Source organism: Equus asinus, chromosome 5, assembly GCF_041296235.1.
Source record: "Equus asinus isolate D_3611 breed Donkey chromosome 5, EquAss-T2T_v2, whole genome shotgun sequence".
Lineage (NCBI taxonomy): Eukaryota > Metazoa > Chordata > Mammalia > Perissodactyla > Equidae > Equus > Equus asinus.
Genome location: NC_091794.1, coordinates 3,161,543 through 3,185,389, shown reverse-complemented (window position 1 = coordinate 3,185,389; position 23,847 = coordinate 3,161,543). Strand labels below are relative to the sequence as shown.

Genomic DNA, 23,847 nt, shown 5'->3' with positions numbered 1-23,847 from the left:
GTGCAGTTTCAAGTGTTCAAACTAGCATTGTCTGCAATGAGTTGATGTTTAGGATTTCGGAGTCTCTAATGCCCTGAGGGACAACCTGGACTTCTCACGCATGTCCAAGTCCACAATGCCCAGAGGAGCAGCTTAGCTTTGTCCTAAAGGGAATCCTTGGGTGCTGCCAGGGGAATTTCAGTTCTTCACTCCTTCCTCTTCTGGAAAAGGCACACAGTTGTATAATTAGTTGACTCTTCTGTTCAAAACAATTAATATAAACAATATCTTACTGAGCTTGGGAAATGAAGCCTCCACAATGAATCAGTGTGCAAAGAACTGCTACCTATGTTATTGTGATTTCCTGTGCTGCTGTATAATTTTCTACTTTAGAAAGCCTAACTCTTTGAAAGGATCTCCACTATTTCTTAACAGGTATTTGTAAGAGATAATGATTTCTATAATATTCATTATTTTTTATAGAAAGTTGAAAATAATGCTGTTCATAATAATTTTGATTTGGTTTACAGGAGGCCCTAGCCAGTTGAAATGGAAAACAAATAGTGAATAATCTGTGTTACTTTATTATTGTGAGGAAAATCTAGATAAACAAAATAGCTCTGAGAGTGAATTGTACTCTTTAATGATATTTAGTTATCTGGCTAGCACAATTATAACGACTACATAACATACGTTTTGGTAAACTAGAACATTCAACAATTTAATAGTGAATTTAAGGCTTCAGGCCATCACGATTCCTACATAAGAAATCTTTCTGAAGATTCTGATGAAAACGTTTATTCCATTTAATTAACGACATTCTCTGACTAACTCTTAAGTTAAATCACTTGGATATTAACCTCCCTACCTCCCACCTACTTCTGACAATAATTTAAACTGAGTATTTTTTATGTACATGTGATTTATAAAATGATATAAATATACATGTTATACATATGGAGAAGAGGACAAATGTGGAAAGTGTCCCTTGCCTGCTCTTTCCAGCTTTATGACTTAATAAGTATCCACATATTGAATTCGAGAATTTTTGCTTATTTAAGTGATTTGGGATTGCATGGAAGGAAGACCATTCTAAGTAAAAATACGTTTAACGACTACAATTATTGGCATTGGTTATTCATGTTGTCTGAGTTAGGTTCTAGTCTTTGGCTCAGTTCTATTCTGCTAATAAAACTGGTGAAGACTGTGCTCTCAAGTAAAACCAGCAGGATTTCTGGGCAAGACAGTTCTAATGACAGTCACAGAAAGATACGGCAACTTTTAAATATAGAAACAACTTTCAGGCAGTGCCAGTATATTTATGAACAGTACAGACTTTCTAAGGTAAAATTTAAAGTGAAAATCTGTTTCATACACAAATCTGTAGGGAAAATAAACATGGAATTTTGACTAAAAGAAAAAGAAAGGACTCCCAGTGTTGACACTTTTAGTGAAAACCGAGGTGAAGACAAACATTCACCCCAGCCTCTGAGCCTCCCTGTCTTCCCCTCAGGCCTCAGAGAGACTTCCTCTCTCCCTCTTCCCGGCCTTGTCTTTGCGACACTGACTGTCTCTGTCTGTTACTCTCTACCTTCTTCTCTTCCTGCCCTTGTTTTCTTTTCACCCACCAAATTTCCCATTCCACTTCTTTCCCCTCTATCTTCTCAGTGCTTTCCTCTCTCTTTTGAAAACTTCATGACATTGTTCTACAGAAGGAAAATTCACATCTGTCTATGGGCAGTGGACAGGTGTCCCCTGTTGTCCACATCTTGGAGAACTCTATTCATTCTCCTACTGCACTGCCACTTCTTTCCCAATCACTTCTCTTTATTCTCTGACCTCAACTCTATCACTAAATGGAAATTGCTTTCACTAAACACACTAAGATCTCTTAATTTCCACACTCAGTGAAATCTGGTCACTCCTTATCCTACCAGAGCATTTATTTCACTTTTGGCACTGTACTTCACGTTGTCCTCGAGTATTTTCCTCTCTGTAAGTCCACAACACTCAGCTTCCCAGTTCCTCCTGCTTTTCTGATCACTCTGCTCATATCCTTCTCTGTCTCTTCCTTGTCTCCTTTTGTGTGAGCCAGAGCTCTGGGTTGCAAGAGGAAATTAGTTCATTGAATGGAAATTAAATAGAAATGTTAGGGAAGTAGGAGAAAACCACTGGAGAAATGGGAAGAAACAAAGAAATAAGGCAGCCCTTCAACAGCCAAAATCATGTCCCAACTCTAGCTCAGGAAGAGCTGCTGTCATTGCTGCTGCATTTGGATTGTCACAGCTCACACTGAAGATGCCACTGTTGTGGGTGCAGGATGCGTTTTCCAGGGTCTTGATCTGGTTCCCTTGGTTGACTTTGAAACCAATATTCTCCTTGTCCTCATTTGACCCCTTTTCTCCCTCTCCCCATATTTCAAATCCAGTGTGGGTGGCTTTGAGTGGCTAATCCTAGATTAAGTCCTCTACTCTAGGTGCAAGGGGGATGGGAAAGTCAGCTTCTAGAACTTTTGGCTTCTAGTGTGGATGACAGCTTTTGTCTGACACCAAGACTCATGTGGTAGAAAGAGGATCAGACGTGATCCATCTAATAAATGATGTATATCCATTTTGTCATCTCTTTAGTATAACTTCTTCAAGTTTCTATCCATGCTCTCCTTCTTTTTACCATATGCTCCCTCTCCAAAGGACAGGAATACATAATTATGCTTTCAGCCATCCTGAACACCCTCACGTCATTATTTCTATTAAGCTCTGGGAGACTCATGCTACTAAGTACATCTCACCTGGATGTTCAGAGGATGCTCTCTCCAATGCACCTGAGTTCTCAGTCTCAGTTTTCAGTGATCATCTCTTAGCTGACCAGCCCTTCTCATCTAGTTTCTTACCAAGTCCTAGTGACTCTTCATTCTCATTTTTCTTAATCTATCTCTTTGACATCCTCCCCACTCCCAATGTGTTATCACACGTGGACTATGAACTGAACGTGCACTTTAATCAACTGGGGCCCATGTAAACAACGCATATTATTAGACCCCATTCTTAACCTACTGGGTCAATTTCTACAGTAATACCTCAGAAGCTGTGTTTTGCACAAAAAATCCCCCAGACCATTCCGATGTGTAATCTGGCTTGAGTCCCTGGACAATAATAACAACTTCCTAACAGCATCCCTGATGCTAGGTTCTCCTCCCTGAAGCCTATGTTACACAACCTAATACATAATTTTAAAAATATCTAATGATGCCACTACTTGTCTTAAAAGCTTTCAGTGCTTGCCTACTGATTGAAGAATAAATTTCAAGATTTTTCACATGGCCTTCAATTCATTTTATAATCCAGGCCCTTCTAATATTTTTACTTTTTATGCTGCTTCCATGTCCTACACACAGATTTCCCTCCTCATTCAATAGTTTCCCCACAAGGATGCTCATGTTTAGCATGTCTTCCTTCTCTTCTCAATCTGTTCATTCCAGCTCATAGTTTGAATAGAAATAATTGGATTTTTCTAATATAACGATTACTCCAGATAGTTTCCATGTATTAGAGTAAGAGCAAATAAAATTAATGGCATTCGGGCTAGTGCAGGGTTTTATTTCAATTACCCTCACCAAATTTTCTTCTATAAAACCTTGGTGAATATTCTTTTTACTTCGATTACATTTTATTTCAGGGGTCATCTATTAAGGATATGGAAACTAAAAATGCAACATTGCTGACAGAGTTTGTTCTCACAGGACTTGCATATCAACTGGAGTGGCAAATCCCCCTGTTTCTGGTGTTCTTGGTGATATGCCTCATCACTATTGTGGGAAACCTTGGACTGACTGCACTCATCTGCAATGACCCTCACCTTCACACCCCCATGTACTTATTCCTCGGGAGTTTAGCCTTCATGGATGCTTGGATATCATCCACAGTGACCCCCAAGATGCTGGTCAACTTCTTTGCCACAAATCAGATGATCTCTCTCTCTGAATGCATGTTACAATTTTTTTCCTTTGCATTCAGTGCAACCACAGAATGTTTTCTTTTGGCAGCAATGGCGTATGATCGCTATGTGGCCATATGCAAACCTTTACTTTATCCGGTGATTATGACCGATAGACTATGCATCCGACTGTTAGTCGCCTTATTTGTGTGTGGCCTTATTCATCCTGCATTTCATGTACTTTTTTTACTCAGATTAACCTTCTGTAATTCTAACATAATACATCACTTTTACTGTGACATCATGCTATTGTTTAAGATTTCCTGTACTGACCCTTCTATTAATGTTCTGATGGTTTTTATTTCCTCTGGGTCAATACAATTGTTCACCATCATGACTGTTCTTGTCTCTTATACACTTGTTCTCTTTACAATCTTAAAAAGGAAGTCTGTACAAGGCATCAGGAAAGCCTTCTCCACCTGTGGAGCCCATCTCTTATCTGTCTCTTTATACTATGGCCCTCTTCTCTTCATGTATATGCGCCCTGGAACTGCACAGAGAGGTGACCAAGATATGATGGACTCTCTATTTTACACTGTCATCATTCCGTTGTTAAATCCTGAGAAATAAGAAAGTCATAGATTCACTGACAAAACTGTTGAAGAGAAATGTTTAGATTTCATACTAATATCTGTTCTCTTTCTATTAAAACTGTTACACAATTGTGCAGATGAGATGTGGCTTTGTTTGGTTAGTGTGCAAAGTTTTTTGTAATTGTGATTGTCCTACTGTTTTATTGACTTAAAGTGGGAGTACCTAATAAACTCTTTAATATATGTGTGTACATTATTCAAAACAGAGAGAGAATTTTAATCAGATGTTCATGTCATACTATTATAATTAAACAGGAAAGCAAATACAATGTTTTATATGACTGTATGTTTTCAATGTGGCTTCATAAGTGCATTAAGTACTAAAATAGTGGAGTTCCTCTGCACAGGACTCGATTATAACATCTTTGATTATAATACAGCTGGGCAGCCTGGAGGCTCATATCACATTGAACTCCACAGTGGAGGCAGGTTTGTGTTTGGGTGAACAGAGGCAAATCCCAGTAATTCTGCTAGCCACCAAAGGCCTTTCATTCCACTTTATTTGGGACATGGTGAATGTCACTTCTTGTGGGGTTCAACTCTCATGTCACACAGAGAAATAAACAGAATGGGAAAGCAATGAGGAAAACATGAGAAATGAGTTAAGACAGTGAAGACAGCGCCAGACTGTAAGAGGCAGCTCTTCACTGAGGTGATTCCATGAGGAGCCAGAAGAGAGTTGCCTCTCAGTGTCTATGATGCCTTCCAAGGCCCTTTGTAGCTCTACTTGTATGTTGTTGGGTAATCTTAAAGGTTTCACTAATTCAGAAAGTTGAAAGACAAGATTGGAGACCTAAGTTGAGATGGGCACAGTGAAGAAGAGAGAAGCAGCAGAATAGGAAGGAAATGGTCTCAATCTTCCTAGAATTAAAAAAAAATGAAGCTGGTAATATAAAGAAATTAGTAATATGTAAATGTTATTGGACTATGTTGTTGACAAGGAGGAGCTTTAAATGCATGTTACCAAAATTCACATAATGTTAGGATGATATGATGTCACAGGGTTCAGTGGGGTCTGGGGAAGACACGAAAATGAGCAGGAGTTTGGATGTTTTGTACCCTAAAAGTCCTTCAAAGGTAGCTTTCCTCACATTCCATGCTATTGCAATATAACAGGTGATCCATCTTCAGGTCCATGTCTGTCCTTCCTCTCTCAGCCCTGCTTCTATACACATTCCTACTAGTACCACTGAGGCCTTTATCCTGAAAACTACCTGCCTCTGTTTTGTAAAACTCTAGTTACTTATCTCGTTCACCCTGCTGATATTCTCTTACTTTCTAAACATAGCTGCTAGATTAATCTTTGTAAACAAACTCTCCTTATATCATATCCCTCTTTGATAACTTTCAATGGATTATCATAGCTACCAAATTATACACATATATGGTAAATATATCTAGAACGTCATATATAGATACAGGTACACAAATATACAGTGATGCATCCTTTAACGTGAGGATGTGTTCTGAGAAATGAATTGTTAGGCAATTTCATCATTGTGTGAACGTCATGGAGTGCGCTTACGCAACCTGGATGGTATAGCCTACTACACATCTAGACTAGATAGTACTAAGATTATGGGACTACCATTGTGCATGCAGTCTGTCGACCAAGACGTCATTAATTGGGCCATGACTGTACCTATATATACAGATTATATGGTATCTAAATGCATTTATTTATTTATTTCTACTTCAAGTTGCATTTGTTCACTGGCACTATTTGAGGTTCTTTCAAATAAAACATTGGTTTAACTCTGAGCCTTTTCCTCCACAATTCTCCTCATGGACTCTGTTATACCCAAATTGAGTACTGAAAAGCCTTTGGACAAATCTTACTCTCTCAGTTTCAAGCTTTTGCATTCAAGAATCTCCACGGAGATTCCTCCCCACTCATCTGCCCCGTTCCTGTAAAATTGAAACAGCATCACATCTTCAGTCTCTCCCAAACGTTATCATTTTTGTGATGCATTTCCAGATCACTTCTAACAAGACAGGAATGCTCACTCATTTCGAACTTTTAGCAGTTTATTTATTCCCCTTAGGCCACACTTGGCCTCTGTAATTCTTATTTTCGGCCTACGAGCTCTTTTAGGTTATAATTTAGAAGTTTATCTTTTGGAGTAGGTCGCCCAGTGGCTTACACACATGAGGTCCTAAATAAGTATGTGTAAAATATTTGTAAAACTAAATTAATCTGACAGCACAAAGACATAGAATGCAGTAAGAGAGCATCACTCATTTTCAATCTTGTAATGAGCTGAGAGAGATCTGGGTCTGGAATGAATGCTGCACACCAGCTCACCTTCTTAAGTTTCTTTCATGACAATCACAAACGTCATACACCTGAAGTGAATTATTCTTGATCCTCTTATCACTAGGATTGGCTTCTGGGATAGAGTATGACAAAATATCAGGGAGAAGCCCCTTCATTAGAAGTTTGTTTTAAAAACACCATACATATAGGTATTCAAAACAAATATCATGACTCTATATTCCTTGAGGTCTGGTTCACAAGATGAGCCCAGGTCATCTGCCTTCTTTTTGCTCCTCTGAGGGATCCCTGAAGCCACAGAAAAGGGGTGGATTGGTCATATTTCAGTTGCTTTCCCCTTTCTCCCTAAAGAATCATCGTTATTGCATATGTCCATTGTTCACTGATTGTCATTTCGGTGTAACATTTCCATTGTTGGTTTCCTGTCAATTATTAATATTTTTGCTTCTTCATACATTGCTATGATCCAAAGACTAACTGAAAACAGAAGCATGTGGTGTGTATATCTTCCACCATCACAAAGGCCTGTTTTTTAATGGATTTTTTTTAGCTGTCAGACTTGCATGCATTGATTCTCTTTCTCTTTTCTAAGGGGGGGGGGGCACAATTTTAACATGTGCACAAGGAAATATTTACAAAAATTCACTGCAGGATTGTTTATGACAGAAAAATAAGAAATAAATGTCTATCAACAAAATAATGAATAAATACAATGTTAGTTATCCACACATTGAAATATCATATAGCAGCTAAAATCAACTAGAGCTATATCCAGCAACATCATAAATTTCTAAGCATAATGCTGAAAGAAAAAGTAGGCTGTAGAAATAAAAGTGTAATATGACACCATTTATGTAAAGTTTTTTGAAACATGCACGTTTGTACATTATTTATGAATAATATATATAATAACAGTATAGCTATATATAATGATGAATACTAGATAGAGGTTGAGAGGGAAGTAAGGATTTATTCCATCATTCTGTAATATTTTATACTAAACATATATTTTAAAGAGGAAAGATATGCCTAAGAAACATAGGAGGAGGTTTTAATCCACGGGCTGAGAAGACATAACCCAAGCCAAGGAAATTACCATGATAACGCAATAACTCAAGATACAAGGTGTCAAGGAGACAAATCAATTCCAGGAAGTGTAAGAATTTCCTTCACACTTTATTTCTGGGAAGGAAATGACATTCTTAACTCCTAGTGAGCAGGTCAGCTGTCGCTGTGTTGCTCACCTTGTGGTATTCCAGCTGGGGAAGTGTAATTTCACTGACATACCCACTCATTAGTACTTTGCACACATAGAGGAAGTATTTCCAGTGAGTATTTCTATTGCATGTGTGCCAAGTACCTGTAGGAGCCATAACTTAACAGTGATAGTATGCTCCTGTCCCTCTGCCCGAGACTAATTTATTTTTTATTTATCAGGCTGTTTACCATGCTAACCTTAATCTGAACCACTTTTGATATGAAAGGAATAAACCATCATCTTAAAATGTGCTTATTTATTTGACAAAAATAATCACATAATTTTTTGTTGTACTAATGGCAATCTGTATGCATTTGGGGAGTGAAAGATTCCTTCCTGGATTAAAAATGAGCCAGGAGATAATTTAATGTGTAATAAAAATTAAATTAATCATCTTTGTTCTCATAAGCATATTATATTGCTAAGTCATTAAACATACTCAAACGATATGGTGCTGGATTAAGGGGATTTCGTGGCCAACCTCACTGCTTTGTCTGCCAGGACGGCAGCTGAGACCCTATCAAGCAGGGATCGAGCGTCCGCAAAGAACCTCCTCTGGAAAGAGCACTGCAGGATGGAAACTGAAAATGAAAAATCTGCTCTGTATTCCTTAAATTGCTGATGATCCAGACAGATGTCTGCCTGTAAGTGACGCACATCTGTCTAATCTACTAAGACAAGAGATGCCGCATTGAAGGCCGTGTCTCTCTTTTTACTTTGATACGTTTTACCTGGTACTGTTTACTTTTAAAAAGACACATGAAGAAGCAACATTGATAACAGTACTGGAAAGGGTCTACATCCCTTTCGTTTGGAAGAGATGATCCTGGCTTCCCAGTTGGTCCTCTTCACCTGCATCCGGATCACATTGATGCCAAATGCCTTTGCTGCTTCTGAAATCAAGAAGCTGCCCCAGCGGTGCTCCTCTTCAATGAAACGAACCCGGTAAGACGCCCAGAGTGGTCCATGCATCGTTGCCCAGTTTCTCTCACCAGCTGCCTCAGACCTACGGGAACCCTAGAAACACATTTTTGGTGGTAGCACATCTTGCAGCAGTGATTGTCTCTAGGGAGAGCATTCACACTTCAGATATATCACTTCTGGTTATTATCAGAAAGAGCAGAATCTTGGGTCTCTGCTGGCGTTTGTATGCTTATTTTGGGAGAAAACAGTTAAAGGGCTCATGTAGAGATCTTCTTTCAGGGAACATATTTCTTCAATGAGTAATGCATTCATTACTAATGATGACACATGTTAAATGTTTCTTCAATTTTTTTACAGTAGAAATTAATCTAAGCCTCAACTTCTAATGCCCAGTCCTTGTAGAGTGGATAGTTCCGTATAGTGATGAGATAGTATTGAAGGGCATTAAAGCCATTTGTTTTCTTTCAAAATTTGTTTTTAAAATATCATCCTGAATGTCAGCACATCCTCATTATTATCTTGTCGTCAATAATCAAGCGCATCTTTGGACATTGTGGTGAAGGAGCATAGCTCTCTACCAGAGTGACCAGTTCATCCTGATTTGTGGGGACTTCAAGGGTCTCAGCACTGAAATTCCCGGGAATCCCCCAGTCCCAGGCAAACGGGAACTATGAGTCACCCTACTGCCCATGTTCCTCCAATAACCAAGGAATGACCTTCTGTCTTGGGAAAGTCTTTCCTTGTCCCCAAGCACAAGATTTCCAAAATGACCCCCCAGGAGAAATTGAGGAATGAAAGTGAGTGGTATCACCCAGCTGACTTGACAATCAACGAGGTGACAGATGTTTCAGCCAGATTCCTCTCAATGTTGAATATTTATGAAGCGCTCACAATAAGATCAGGAAAGAGAACAAAAAAAATTAATAAATCCTTTGAAGCCTCAGGTTAACGACCTAAAACAAAAGAGGTGTGTGGGGTCAGAGGGGAAAGAAGGAACTAGAGTCCTGATTTCTGCTCTGCTCCTGAAAGTCAAGGCCCGCCTCCCACACTCTCCTCCCGTGCGTCCACTCGCACACTCAGATCTAGATGACACGGAGTCTTGTCCAGTTTAACCACTTTCTGAGTCTTCCTCAAGGCAATTAGACAAGCAATACTGGGGATACGGTGGGTTATAACACCAGACTATGTTTTTTCAGGTTGTTTATAACAGCTGCATGGTATATTTTATCTAACTTTGAAATCAATGGAGACTGCGCAAAATACCGTCTGCCCCTCCAGCAGCAGCAGATTTGTCCAGCTTGTTTGGTGGATGTGTGGATGAGGAGAAGGGAGATTGTCCTGGGAGCAAATCCGTCACACCGGCTCACTATCGGTGGCAGAGTCACTGCAGAAAAATCCACCACGTGTATTATTTAGGTGTCATGTGAGGGACAAAAGGAGGACATCTGTTCCTTGTGTGGGGTGGGAATTTTTTTCTTACGGTAGATGTCTCATTTTTAGACTCCTAAGTGAAAAGGGAACCCCAGGGTTCTGCTACATGGGCCCAGCCTGCTTGTTGTCACTTCTCCATATCCTAAATGAGGTACCCCTTTCAGCAACAAGCTAGAATACGGTTCGTTAAAATTTACATCTGCGTCTTTTGTTCTTCAGAGGAAAAATCCTCTAGGGCACTAGGCATTGAGTAAACTATCAACAAGCTTCAGAAGCAGCCGCTTTGAATGAGAGCCAGGCATCTTCCCCCAGTGAAGAGGGGAATCCCACCGGCCAGTCTCTGAGCCGTCCCTCGGCCTTTCTCATGCAGGTCCTAAGGCATTCTGACAAAAATGCAGAAACTACTGTGGAGTGTCATTTCTAGAGCAAGAAGCCCAGGTTCTTCCAACCTTAGTATGTGAATAAATACTGTGACGTTCTCTGTCCCATACCAATCTGATAATCAATAAGTAATGAATGGATTCATAATCCACTCTTACAACTCAAGAGATCTAACAGCATGGACATGGAAGAAAGGCATGATCTGTCTTTGAAAATTATGAGTGGATTTATACACATCACCTCACATTTATGCGCATCATTTTGAGTCAGTTTTCATACAATCAGGCCCTTAAAGGCTTTGCTAATAACTATTTTCATTCAGAATATAATCTTACTTTTTACCCTAAAATTCTTTTTTTATCCAAATATTTTTTAAATATTTTATTCAAAGATCTCCTTTATTTTTAAAAAACAAAATGGGGGGACAGGTTGGTGAATAAGTTAGTTACGGCAGGGGGAAAAGTTCCCTGTTTTGCCTGCCTGAGGAAGAGCTTTAGCTCCCTAGGGACGAAAGAGGATCAGGCGTATAGACCCACTGAATATTTATCCATTCTCTCAACAATTGTATCGAGGGCCCTCTATACGCCGAGGGCGGGGTTGGGGGTTAAGGATCCCAGGGGAACAGCACACCGTTTCTGACCTTAAGAACATGAGCAGAGTGTGGAGTCTGCTTAAATCAGTTTACAAGAGCCAATTGTTAAACACTGAGGCCGTTAAAAATAAGCATTATTAAAAATTAAATTATATAAACATACAATTAAATATATTATTTTTAAAACAAAGGCAATAAATACTCAAAACTCACCCCTTCCTAATTTCTTTACTACAGTTTGCTGTTACTTTTGTTCTTGAGGTTATTTCCGTGCATCGTATCAGTGTGGTGGAAACTCCACACTCTACCTGCCCTCCTACCTTTACTATACCACATTGTATTATCTGCATCACACTATGGGCTACGCACAGCTCTGTCATGTCCATATGGGTTGTGTTTTGCTCCATTTGTAATAGTCATTGAAGCTAAAAAATTTTAATGTGTATACATATACTCTTGCAAAGCAGTATGATGCGGCAATAAAATTCTATGAAAGAAACAAAATGGAAATACAAGTTCAAAGAAAACAAGGGATGATATCAAATTTCTTATTTTTAAAGAAGAGCTTATTTGTGTCTTTTAATGTGGGTATTTAGATTCATTGGATACAGTAAAAGGAGGAATATGTTTTATTTTAAATTATCACTATTTAAGTGATAAGTTTTTATAAAGTGATAAAATTTTATAATGAGAAAATTGTAGGGGCCGGCCCTGTGGCCGAGTGGTTAAGTTTGCACGCTCCGCTGTGGCAGCCCAGGGTTTCGCTGGTTCAGATCCTGCGCGTGGACATGGCACTGCTCTTCAGGCCACGTTGAGGCAGCATCCCACATGCTACAACTAGAAGGACCTGCAACTAAAAAATATACAACTATGTACTGGGGGGATTTGGGGAGAAAAAGCAGGGAAAAAAAAGATTGGCAACAGTTGTTAGCTCAGGTGCCAATCTTTAAAAAAAAAAATGTAGATGTCTAAATACGTGTGAAGGAGTATATAGAGTTTCGAAATTCTTTTTGAGGGTCTGTAAGCCACATAATCCTTTTTGAGAAATAGAGGAGGTATAAATGCCGTCAGAAATATGTAAAATTTGGGGATGTCTGCTTGTACATCAGGAGCCCCCGTGTGTACATCAGGAGGCCTCGTGAGAACAGGTGCGTGCTGTCAGGTACTGTGGAGAGAGTGTCTCCCGCAGGCTCTGTGCGCAGTGTTCTTGGGGTCCTTAATTAAGTTCTATCCCTTCCAATCTCACGGAGAAGTTTGCCTCTGAAAAGACACATCAGTGACAGGCCATTTAGTTGTATTCCATTTCAAAGGAGTTCACAAATTGTCGCAGGTATCCACCCAAAGTTATATTCCCTTTTTCCTAAAATAATAACTAGCTAGCTTTTAATAAATGTCTACTATTTTCCAGACCAGGGGTTCTCCTGAGAAATTGCTGTCGATGCAAATCTTCATACCCCAAATGACTGAATCAGAAACTCCGGGCATGGGGCCCAGCACAGCGAGTGACTCAGATGCATGCCAAGGAAGGGAATACTCACAAAACATCTGGAGTGGGGCCTTCAACATAGGAGGCATTTAATAAAAACCAACTGCTATTGCATTTTCAATAAATAGTTCATTCTAGCTCCTGGGAAGATGTTTTCTAGTTAATTTGAGATCCTTGGAAGAAATAATTCTATGCATTCAATTATTCATAGGATATAATGATTTACGTTTAAAATCAAACTCTGTCTTCCACCCAAAGCATATTTCTTCCTCCAACTTCCCCATCTATCAATGGCAAAAATACAAACATAGGTGTCTGAGGGTCTCAACCAGAAACTTCCCTATTGAAAGACCACACTGGGTGACGTCAGGTGCCCATAGGCCTGACACAGCTCTTTAACCAGATGCTTCAGGATGTGAAATTCTCACCATCAAAGTCACTTCATTGAGTTAGGACATTGCATCCACGAGTCAGTTCTCTGTTAAAATTTGCATCTCTTTCCTGGAGAAGACATTTATTAATGCAAAAGCATATCAGGAATTCAGAGTAGCTAGACTCCACCTGGTAGACCCCTCGGGGTCTTGTGCTTTTGCTGCTGCTGACAACGATGATGGTGATGCTGTCAGGCACATTGTTCTGAAAGGAGATGCTGAGCCAAGTCTCCAGCACCCGGGACAAGAGGACGGCTGTGTGTCACTTACAGAGGAGCTGTGCTCACACTCTGCTCCACTCTGGACTGTTGCTGGGAAGCTTGCATCACAGGACTGAAACAAGTCAGGGAGACCCAGGACGTGCCTGGGTCCACAGACCAGGGAATAACAGGCTCCAGTCGCAGGTCAGCACCCTCCACACCCCGAGAGGCCACCCCCTGCTCTGCTTTGCCCTGGAGAACTGCAGGTGGACAGGGACCTCACTGACCTCATTATGGGACCCGGCATCCGGCCCAATCTGTTGTCACATCTGTTCATTTGTCCTTTGGATTCCTCCCCACTCCCATTGCCATCCCTCAAGTTCTAGAACCTACTGCAGTGATCCTACCTCTAACCTCAACCTGCACCTATACGTTCTGCTCATTTCGTCTCTGGAAAAACACTCTTTTCACCGGTTTACAATTTTGCAGTCTTCTTGTCCTTTTGTCTCAGTGAAGAGGCAGTTTTACTTGAGTGACTCCAGTACTCTGCTTTAGGTGATTGGAGGTGAAGTTTGTGGACCTAAATCTTGATCACCTCCACCCAGCGATAGTGACCAGGTTTTCCTGATGTAAAAACCATACTCCGAGAAACACTGCCTGACAGGGCATTACATCCAAACTCAGTTTGTCATTTAAGGTGCCCCAAAATTTGGCTTACCATACCTGCCCCACCCTTATACAATAAAGAGTACATGTTGACAGATCTGTGGCCGTGTGTAACATGAGCTGAGAGTACGAGCTCTTAAGTATATATTTCAGAGGACACCGTATGAACACAGAAGTCTAACCTAAATCAGAATATCCAGAAGCACATGTATCTCAGAGTATTTTTTCCCCTTTGGAGGGTCAGCAAACAAGGAACCAGAATGAGGAAAGACGACAGCACCAAAGTGTGGCCTCTGAAATACAAGCAACTTTTCCATATCGAGGACCACGACTTCGCAATGAGACCTGGATTTGGAGGTGAGTATTATCTTTACAAAACTCTTATGTCACAATCCATTGCACTGTCCAAATGGACTTGAACATTTGAAGCAATTAAGACCAAAACACACGCAAAGATCATCAATTAAAAAAAGCAAACTTTTACAATGATATTCTCTCGAGGGAGAACAACTGATACTTCATGCATTTTAAATTGACCAAAAAACAGAGGAATATCTTTAGTAAATATCCTTACTGCTTACTAATTATAAATAGTGTGTGTTCAATAGATAGTGAATGGCTACATCCTGCCTACACACCAGCTTATTGTTTCAGCTAAAACCTGGAAATTGGATCACGTGATGATGTTCATGAAGTCTTACTGAATATTCTCGTAAGCTGGGACGCCCGGCGTTCCTAAGGGAACTAGCACGTCAAACGCCACGGCTCCCTGGGAAACACTCCGCCCAGGATTTTTCACCACATCTGGCAGCTGAAATTGTTTGACACGTTGGAGCGCCGGGCCCTGTGCTGAGCCCTCGGCTGCACCAGCTCCTTCCACCCACAGAGCCCCCAGGAAGCGGGGCTGTCACGACCCCTCATGTTCCAGTGTGGAAACTGGCTCAGAGAGGTTCGATCTGCTCCAGGCCGTGAAAACAGCAGCGAGTGGTGGAACCAAGATGCAGCGGCGGGAAGCGGGTGGAGAAGGCCATTCGAACGACATACTTGGAACAGTCTTTCCTCCCCAGATGCTCCAACGTGGGAGCAGCTGCATCACTGGGGGCGCCGAGTTTTCGAGAGACCCACGGGATGTGGCGACATCAGCCGGTGAAACTGAACTCCGCGCCTCGCTGTACACCCGCGTTGCCCTCAAGTCTCGCGCTCCCGCAGTTCCTGCAGGGAGGACGCTCGGAGTCCCAGGGATGCGGCCGGAAGAGCAGCGGACGCGAGGGCGGGAAGGCGGCATCCTGCGGCCCTGGAACAGGGGCAGCTTTCCGATAAATAACCAGGACTTCCCGTTCTGGGGAGGCGGGACTTGATCCGAGCTCGACCGTGGTCCTGACCAGGGGAGGCGAGGCAAGCAGGCAGGTGCCACGGGGGACTGATTTATTGACGTAATATTATTACGTAGATAAAATCCAAGCTACGTCAGGTGGGGGTGAGCGGCAGGTTGTTAGTTTTCTTTTCCTGGAATCCATTGGGTTGCAGTTCTCCGGGTCTGGCTCTGACTTTATTAGATTAGTGACTCAACTTATAATCACCTGGGGGACTTAACGCCCCATCGCTGGGCCCCACCCCCGGGGGTCCGCTCCCTAGGTGGGGGAGGAGCGGGAAGCTTGCTTTGTGAGTCAATTCCTAGGGGATGCGGGTGCTGCTGGTCTGGGAATCACATTTGATAACTAGGAACTGACTTAGTTTAGCAGCTTCAGATGAAATCTTGGTGGGTTTAATTTTTTGTTTTTCCAGAGCATTTCTCACATTTATTGAACCTAACTTAAGGTTTTAGAAGCCTCGAAATTAACCAGGTTTAAAGAGCCGTCCGTTTTTACTGCTGGGAGTGCTTCCTCATCTCCTTTTCTTCACATCGCTCCTCCTCAGCTGTCGCGTCCTCAGCGCGATTCGAAAGACGCCTGAGCCCTGAGCTACCGTTCCCAATAGACCGTTTCCTTCCCCAACCAAATTCGCCCAAAGTTGGCACAGTATGCTCTACAACTATCACGTAGGGATTCTGTCCCTTGGTCTCTATGATTCCATAAAAAGTTTCTAAAATCTTTTCCCGCCGCTGTCTGGAGAAAATCTGAAGATAAACGTGCGCGGCCGCGGGCCCTTTGCGCCACCAGGGGGCGCCGGTCGCACAGGAATGACTTGGACGCCCGGAATGAGGTTCTCTTCCACACTAAGGCAAAAAGCTGCCCAAGTTCCTGTCCGGTGGGGCTCCTCAGTTAAACGAATTCCTATCCTAGAGGAAATGGTTTTTATGGGTCTATTTCAGACCGTTGAAAGCCAGAAAGATTGAGAGAAAAATGACTGTCCTTGAATTTGGACCTTGAAAGGTTGTGTCGCTCCAAGTGGCCCGAGGACCAGCCCCAGGAGGCCCTGGGAGTTAGACATGCACGAGCTCAGGCTCCACGCCAGGCTTTCTGAATCAAAATCTGCGTTTTAAGCAGATCCCCAGGTGTGTTGAATACACGGTACAATTTGAGAAACGCAGCTATAGATTACGAGGAGCCGCCCTCCGCTTTCGTTTTAAAACACGTGTGCCTTCATTCTCCCTTCCCTGTTATCATCCGCATCCCCCAGAAAAACAGAACATTGACCTTAAATTTCCACTTCTCTTGATGTGTTAGAGATACGTCTTAGGATTTTTTTTCTGAGTGAAAAAGCTTTTTTAAAACAATTTTTTTTCCTGAGGCTACTTTGTGAGGTTATTAAAAATGCAATTGAAGTGTGCTACTTAGTGGCAGGTGGCAAATCACCACATGATTAAGAAATTTTTCTGACAGTCATGGACGGGGGCTAAATGGTGTCCGAATGGCTTGTGTGCTCAGTCACTTCAGGCGGAAAAATCCATAAATCCAGTCAGAAACGTCAGTCTGATGTCCGTCTGTGAAATACAGTTGCTGGCCCTCTCTTGTCTCAGTCAGAATGGCTTCCTATCCCGTGACCCGTGCCCTGCTCTCTGCAGGCTGCCTTCCTGGGGAAGTCAGGCCACAGGATACAGAGACAGGCTCTGATTTATCTTCGCTTTCTCCATCCCGTCCGTAACACAGACACGCGCAGGCTGCTTCCCTCTTGAGCCAAATGTAACTTCAGCACTTCTCCTGCCTTAATGTGTTTTCCTAATTAGCTTTAACATTAAAACCAGCTGCTACCGCAGTGTTTCTTACTCTGATAACACATTAGAAGATTAATTGACTCATTATGTGGAAACAGGAGGATGTAAATTTAGGGGAGCCTTTGTTTCACTTGGGTTATAAATTGCAGCTCATTTTCTTTCTTTATGTGCTCCCTACCCTTTACATCTCCCATAACTAAAGGCTTTTTGTGTTGTCTTAGAGATGATCATTTCTTTGTTTCTTTAAAGGGAAATCTGTTCAGCATCTAGAGACTGGCTACTGAGTCAAGACAAAAGCTAAGATGCAAAAGCCACTTGTAGAGTCTTTGCTTGTCTAACCAGAGGAGGGACGGGAGCCACAGTACTGGGCTGTGGTCCTGCAGTCAGCAGCTCTAGGTTTCAGGCAACGTCTCTGGTCTCTGACCTCTCTGAGTGATTCCCTCATGGCTCAGATGGGGCTAAAGTCGGCTCGACCCAGCTAACTGAGGGCTGTAATGACCATATGAGATAGTATACATGATGGATCTTAAATGCACTGTGCAGATAAGATGTTTAACTTTTGGTTAACTCTCCTTGTCCCAGCATGCATAAAAGCCAGACTGCTGATCTATCTTTATGTTATAAAAAGAACTGCAAACGTGTGTGCTGCTACCTCGTTAGCGATCCTGGGAAAGCAACACCATAATCGTAACAGTTGATATTTATTGAATTCTTACCACATTTCAAATGCTTTATATAGAAAGTTAATAAAAGTGTTTATGAAATTGTTAATATTCATGCTGTTGCATGTATTACTGATCCAATGGATAATGAGTAAGTTGTCCAGACATTTGAATGGGGTTAGGCTACGGGCCCAAGCGTCCTTCCATTTAGTCTCACAGCAATCCTATCAGGTAGGGGCCGTGTACTTATTTCTCTCTTTTACAGATGAGCAAACTGAGCTTCCGGGCTGTGAAAGGATTTACAGAAGTCTGGCTTTCACTTGGGTTTATGTGGCTATGAATTCCATGATTGTCAGCCCGTCTGCTTTATCGCCACCTTCCCTCTGGGACTCAGCTCCTTATCTGTAAAAAGAATGATCTTTGGAGCTTTTATCCAGCTCCAAAATCCTTTGATTCTGCGTCTTGCCTTTGCATGTCCCTAACCCTCCTCTCTGTCCTCAGGGGAGTGTCAGAGCGCAGTGTAGATTCCTAGACCCAGGAGTGAGGTGCACTTGGGCGTGGAGCACAGAGGAGACAAAAATGGGGTCAGAGAGCATCTGAGGGCAAGCACGGCCCCTTGAAATGGAAGAGCTCAGCCCCATGAGAAGAGAATAAACCAGAAGGAGGAAAGAAGAAATCTCAGACATTTCTGGGAACCCATTCCTAACAGACAAGCCACGTTTTTACCCCACTCTCAGACCAGCCTTCACACAACACTGAGGGCCAAGTGTCCAGTGGGGGCATGAGTATATCCTGGTGTGGTGGCTTCACAAAACTGTCCCCAGGCTTGCAGAGAGAGTCATCAGCAACTAGCATCCACCTGAAAGTCATGAGATCCTAAATTCACGTTGCTCTCAGTTTTTGTCATGAAATAAGTGCTCTATGAGAAGCACTTATCATTTTTCGGGGCGGAGTGGACTGATTATCCACGTCTGAGTGTAGGCCTGGGAGTAGTGACTTGCATTCCTGGGAGGAGTTTCGCATTTTTGCTGAATTGCAGTAGCAATAACATTTGTTTAGTGTCATTTATTGAGCTCCAGTTAAGTTTACTAACTGTGTATTATTTCTAGTCCTCAAAGAAGTCTGGAAGGTGAACTACCACTCGGAGTTTATAGGTGAGGAAGCTCGGCTCGGAGATGTTCCTACCCGGGATCGCACGTGGTGGTGGGTGGAGCTCAGTTCAAACTCTAGTCGGTGGCTCTGAGGCCAGAACTGTCTCCAGGACATTCTGCTACCTCTCAATACCTCTCCAGACCTTTCAGTCCCTTAAGTATTGGAGTTAAGGGGAAGATTTGCTCATCCTCAAGGTCCAGGTAGGGCCATGGATGAGATCTTTCCATGACTTTCTACTTTGATATCTCTACTAATTAAAGAAAAAAGGCAAACAAAACAAAAGCGTCAGAGCTAAGGCTGATAAAATAATAATACTGAGCTGTTCCCAAGTTAATGCTTAATCATGATTATCATTAAACAATTTTTTAATAGAGTTATCATGATTAATGTTATAGAAAGTAATTGATCAAATATGGCAGGAGGTAGTTGGTGGTTAAGATGTAAGTGAGGCGTCCCCGAAGCCTGAAGCAGAGAGGTGTTTGAGTGACAGGCCCAGTGCTGGCCAGCTGGAGCCCTTGTGAGTGAGGAATGGTACTGAGGGTCTGGACTCACAGGACAGGAAAATCTGTGCTGATAAAGTGAAAGTAACATCAGCCATTAAAAAATGGGGGAGTCATAGCTGGTGAACAGGGACTGGCGAGGCATATCTTGTTTTATCGTTTGTTGTAAATTTAAAACACAATGATAGGTGCTTTATTGAATTGTAAGCACATATATGTCACATGTATCACATCCAGACATTAATTAGCCTCAGTAAAGAAGCTTTTCTGACCTGACCCTTCTAAATCCCAGAATCTTGACTAAAGCAGCCACCTGGGATCCACGTAGGCAAGATTTCTATTTTTCAACCATATTTTTAACTCTGGACTATACAGAGACAATAAAATTTAATTGAGAATTGGTCACTATGGAAAGAAAACATATAAAGACTATATGCATAAATATATAAATTATTTTAACATATATGTGCATCACGTTTCATACACAACACTGAACAACGAAGTTACTAACGTCGCTATCCCCTCACAGGGGAACTGGTGAAACCCTCTGTGAGGTGTAACAAGGAGGCGTCTGGTCTCAGTCTGGGCTGGATTCCCGTGCGTACGTTATCCAGGTTCTCTGGCCCCGTGACCGTGGTTCTGTGAGACCCAATGGCAAGCGGATCTCAGCAGTCATCTGTCTGAAGTTGTTCCAGTTCTGACTTTCAGTTTGTTCTCACCAATGCATTCCTAAGGATGTTTTCTTCATCCCAGTGAAGCTTGTGGTTACTGATGACCTGGGAGGGGCATTTGTGCATGTGCATCCCTGTGCAGCACTGTGCTGTCACCGTGTTCCTCTGACCCGTAGGCACTGCCCAAGTGGGAGAGGCTGATTTTGTGGCAGGAGAGGAAAGGCTCCCCACATATCCCACAGTCATCAACTCCATGACTACTCCACTGCCTGACTATAAAACACAACTATTCCCATAGAGAATGCACAATTCTATGTACTCTTAGACAGGCTTTCAAAACATTGTTCCTTTCTAAATCACTGTTAGCTAAAAAAAAAAGCACAAAAAACAAAAAGCAAAAAAAACTGAAAACACCACTTCTATACTAGAAGTATATTATAAGAAGGAAACTATTGTTTTTCCCAAGCAAATGTGTAACAACTATTGAAATAGCGTTTATTTATACATGTGCCTTTATATTATAATTGAATGTATACTAATATATCAATAGATTATGGAGAAATTTGTTTTAAAAAGTTTGAAAGTCATCTATTTGCAACATTGATCTCTCTCTGCTTTGAATGTTTCAAAAATCATTTTAATGATTTCTCAGTATATTACCCATCCTTCTTTCTGAAGGGTCTCCAGTCCCAGTGGGTATAGATGTCCAGGTTGAAAGCATTGACAGCATTTCAGAGGTTAACATGGTAAGTCTTTCCGTGAGATATTGGTCTTTTTCTGAAAGGACAGAAACTCAATATTCTCCAAATCAATGGTGTTTTAATAAATCATTTTAATTATGTATATTACCTATTTTTTCCTACTTTGCTTAATAGAGTTGATGTTGCTTTCCTCTCTTCCACCCACTTCCTTCTGCCCTTGATTACAACTCCCATTGCTTCCCTGCCCTTCTCTTATCCTTCTAATGGTCTTGCAGGGGTGGACACCGTAGGACAGCGTGATATATTGACCTCTGTAACATGAACCAGGAAGAAGTGTACAAGAAGAAAGGATGACCATAATTATGTGAAATATGAAATCACAACCATGAGTCTTTACCCGTAAAATGATAGACAGTTGACCCTGACTTGGTGGACTACTTCCAAATGTTTCAATTAATATTAACTTTGCTTATCTGTAGGCAAACAATAGCAGAGGACAAAGGATTTTTAAAAATTCATGGGACTAAAACTTTAATTAAGAAAACTTTGTCCCCTCCCTTATAGTTTCTAGAAATCTGGAAGAGACTGACGTTGTTTTCTTTTGCAATGGAATATCTGTATTTTGATGGAGTACGCCTTGCAAACCGCTCTTCCTAAAACTGGAAGCTGATCAATTGTAATTACCTTGCCTTCCTCTTAGCCTTTTTCTGCCTTCTTTGCCCTTTCGTATGCTGGCTTTTTCGTTTCCTCTTCCGCCCCCCTTAACCTGGATTTACCACCTCAGCTATTTTTATGTTTAACCGTCCCCTCCCATCATTCTTCCATTCTGTATCTCTCACTTTAGAACCACCTTCCTTGTCTACATAGTTACCAGAACCAGTTATTATTTAAGTAATTTTAAGGTTTTTCAGGATTTTACTTTAAGAAATAATGGCTAACACCACAGCTGACTTACATGCACAAGCAAGTTATCTGTTTTCAGATGTATTTCCTTTTTACCTACTATTATTCTAACTTGTTAATATCTCAGAGCTTTTTGTAGCCCATTTTAGTATCTTTTTCTATGCCAAATAAAGAGTGCTTTATAGTTTCAAATTTTCAGTGTCCATTTCCTCGTTCTTAACTAATTCATGTATATTCTCATATTTGAATCGCTCTTCCATCTCATTTTGTTCTCTTCAGTTGTGCTGTTTTTTCCATCATCCCGGGAGCTGCATTTCTTTCGTTTCTCATCAGTGCTTCACTGTGTGCACCTGTTCGTGACAAGGGCCCTCCCAGGTCCTCCCTGGTGAGAGGCAGCTCTGAATGTGTTTGGTTCAATTTTGGATTTGGTTTGAATTTTAGTTTTGTTCCCACCTCCCCCAAAAGTATTAAGCAGTTTACTTGTGAAAGCCTTTAGATGGGGCCTGTGCCCTCCCTTCTACCTGGGAACTCACACTTGGCTTTTCTCTTAGGTTCATCCTGCTTCATTCATTGATGTCGCCTCCCTGGTCCTGGCAGTCATTTGAAGTTGCAATTCTTAACCAAATGCTTATTGTCCTTCATTTTCTACTTTAAATATGGAAGCTTGGTTTTGGGGGAGTTTTAATAATAAAACCGGGGAATACCTCCTCCATGAATAGGGAGGCTGGAAATTACTTTCATTTCAAACTCTATTTTCCCTCTGGAGAGATCTAGTTTGTTGTTTATCCAGTGTAGTCATTTCATGTGGGTTGTTATGTGCATTAATCCGTGCATTTGGTTCCCTTTTCTGGAAGCTTTTACATGTGTGTTCTTGTGAAATTTTCAAAAGTTGCTTTGGGATACTTTTTGGAATAAAAGTGTTTTTGATACATGAACTATAGTTAAATGTAGTGTTTTTCATAGAATTAAGTTTTGAAATTTACATTCTGTATATAATTTTTGTAATATGCAAGTACCGCAACTAAAGATAAAAATGTAAAAAACAGAGAGAGAGAGAACAAAGTAGGGATCTCTTAAGGAAGCAGGGCCTGGAAAATATAAATTACTTAAATTGAAAGATCAAATAATCTCCTCATATGTATACTTAATTAATATTTTTATTATAATGATTCCTCCAACAAATCATTGCCATCCAAATGCTAACTGAGTGAAAAATTATAGGACACATAAAAATTCTAGAAAAGTCTAAACAAAATTTATGACCTGTTACATCTTGTTTCAATCTTCAGTTAATGTCTTTCTAGTCCTTATTATTTAACCCAATATTTATTTCAGTTCAGTACCAAGCCTTAAATGAAACTTTCTTTGTTTTAACCACCCAGCTCCCAAAGGGAATAGCACCAACACTACTCACTACTCAAAAAGGCATTGTTGAGAAAGTTTCAGCTCTTCCCCAACCAAAAACAGCTTTTACTGGCATTTCCTTGAGTGTCTTGCACTCCGGGAGTAGGCTCTCATTTCCCCTCTCCTGGTATAATCTGTAAGTCATCCCTGAATGACTCAGCGTGCATCTAAAATTCTCATTGTCTGCACCCCGCAGCCCCCACAACTGGACCCCATCCTTCCCCCCTGAATAAGGTTAGCTTTGGTATTCAGTATCTGCTGAAACTAGACTGGGTTCTCCATGCCTGATCTGAAAATGCTGTCTAATTATCAGTGACCTCCACTGTTGGCTTCTTTTACTTCTCATTTATCATCTTCCCACTCTCCCTTGTCCCACCCTGATTCATGTTAAGTGCCTGTAAGTTTTGTCCTGCTCCTCTCTCAACATGCTACTCAGCCTGCTTCTCAGGATAATGCCAACAGTGGTGAGGCTGGTGTATCACTGATGTGCG

The 23,847-nt window shown here is 41.4% G+C and overlaps 2 protein-coding genes across 2 annotated transcripts in view; both read left to right on the top strand.

Moving 5' to 3' along the window:
• The first annotated feature begins 3,672 nt into the window (after positions 1 to 3,672).
• LOC106845717 (olfactory receptor 5H2-like) lies at positions 3,673 to 4,666 on the top strand. Its single transcript, XM_014864081.2, has one exon. It carries the CDS (start codon positions 3,673 to 3,675, stop codon positions 4,540 to 4,542), a length of 870 nt encoding a protein of 289 aa, XP_014719567.1. The 3' UTR covers positions 4,543 to 4,666.
• Positions 4,667 to 8,804: 4,138 nt separating this feature from the next.
• GABRR3 (gamma-aminobutyric acid type A receptor subunit rho3) overlaps positions 8,805 to 23,847 on the top strand; it is a 42,011-nt gene continuing 26,968 nt past the window's right edge. The window contains exons 1-3 of the mRNA XM_014864082.3: positions 8,805 to 9,043; positions 14,448 to 14,566; positions 21,027 to 21,094. Coding sequence (XP_014719568.2) covers positions 8,919 to 9,043; positions 14,448 to 14,566; positions 21,027 to 21,094 — 312 coding nt within the window. The 5' untranslated portion in view covers positions 8,805 to 8,918. The remainder of the gene's footprint in view (positions 9,044 to 14,447; positions 14,567 to 21,026; positions 21,095 to 23,847) is intronic.

Coding starts and splice junctions, on each gene's coding strand:
- LOC106845717 (XM_014864081.2), top strand. CDS start 3,673: ATGGAAACTAAAAATGCAACATTGCTGACAGAGTTTGTTCTCACAGGA.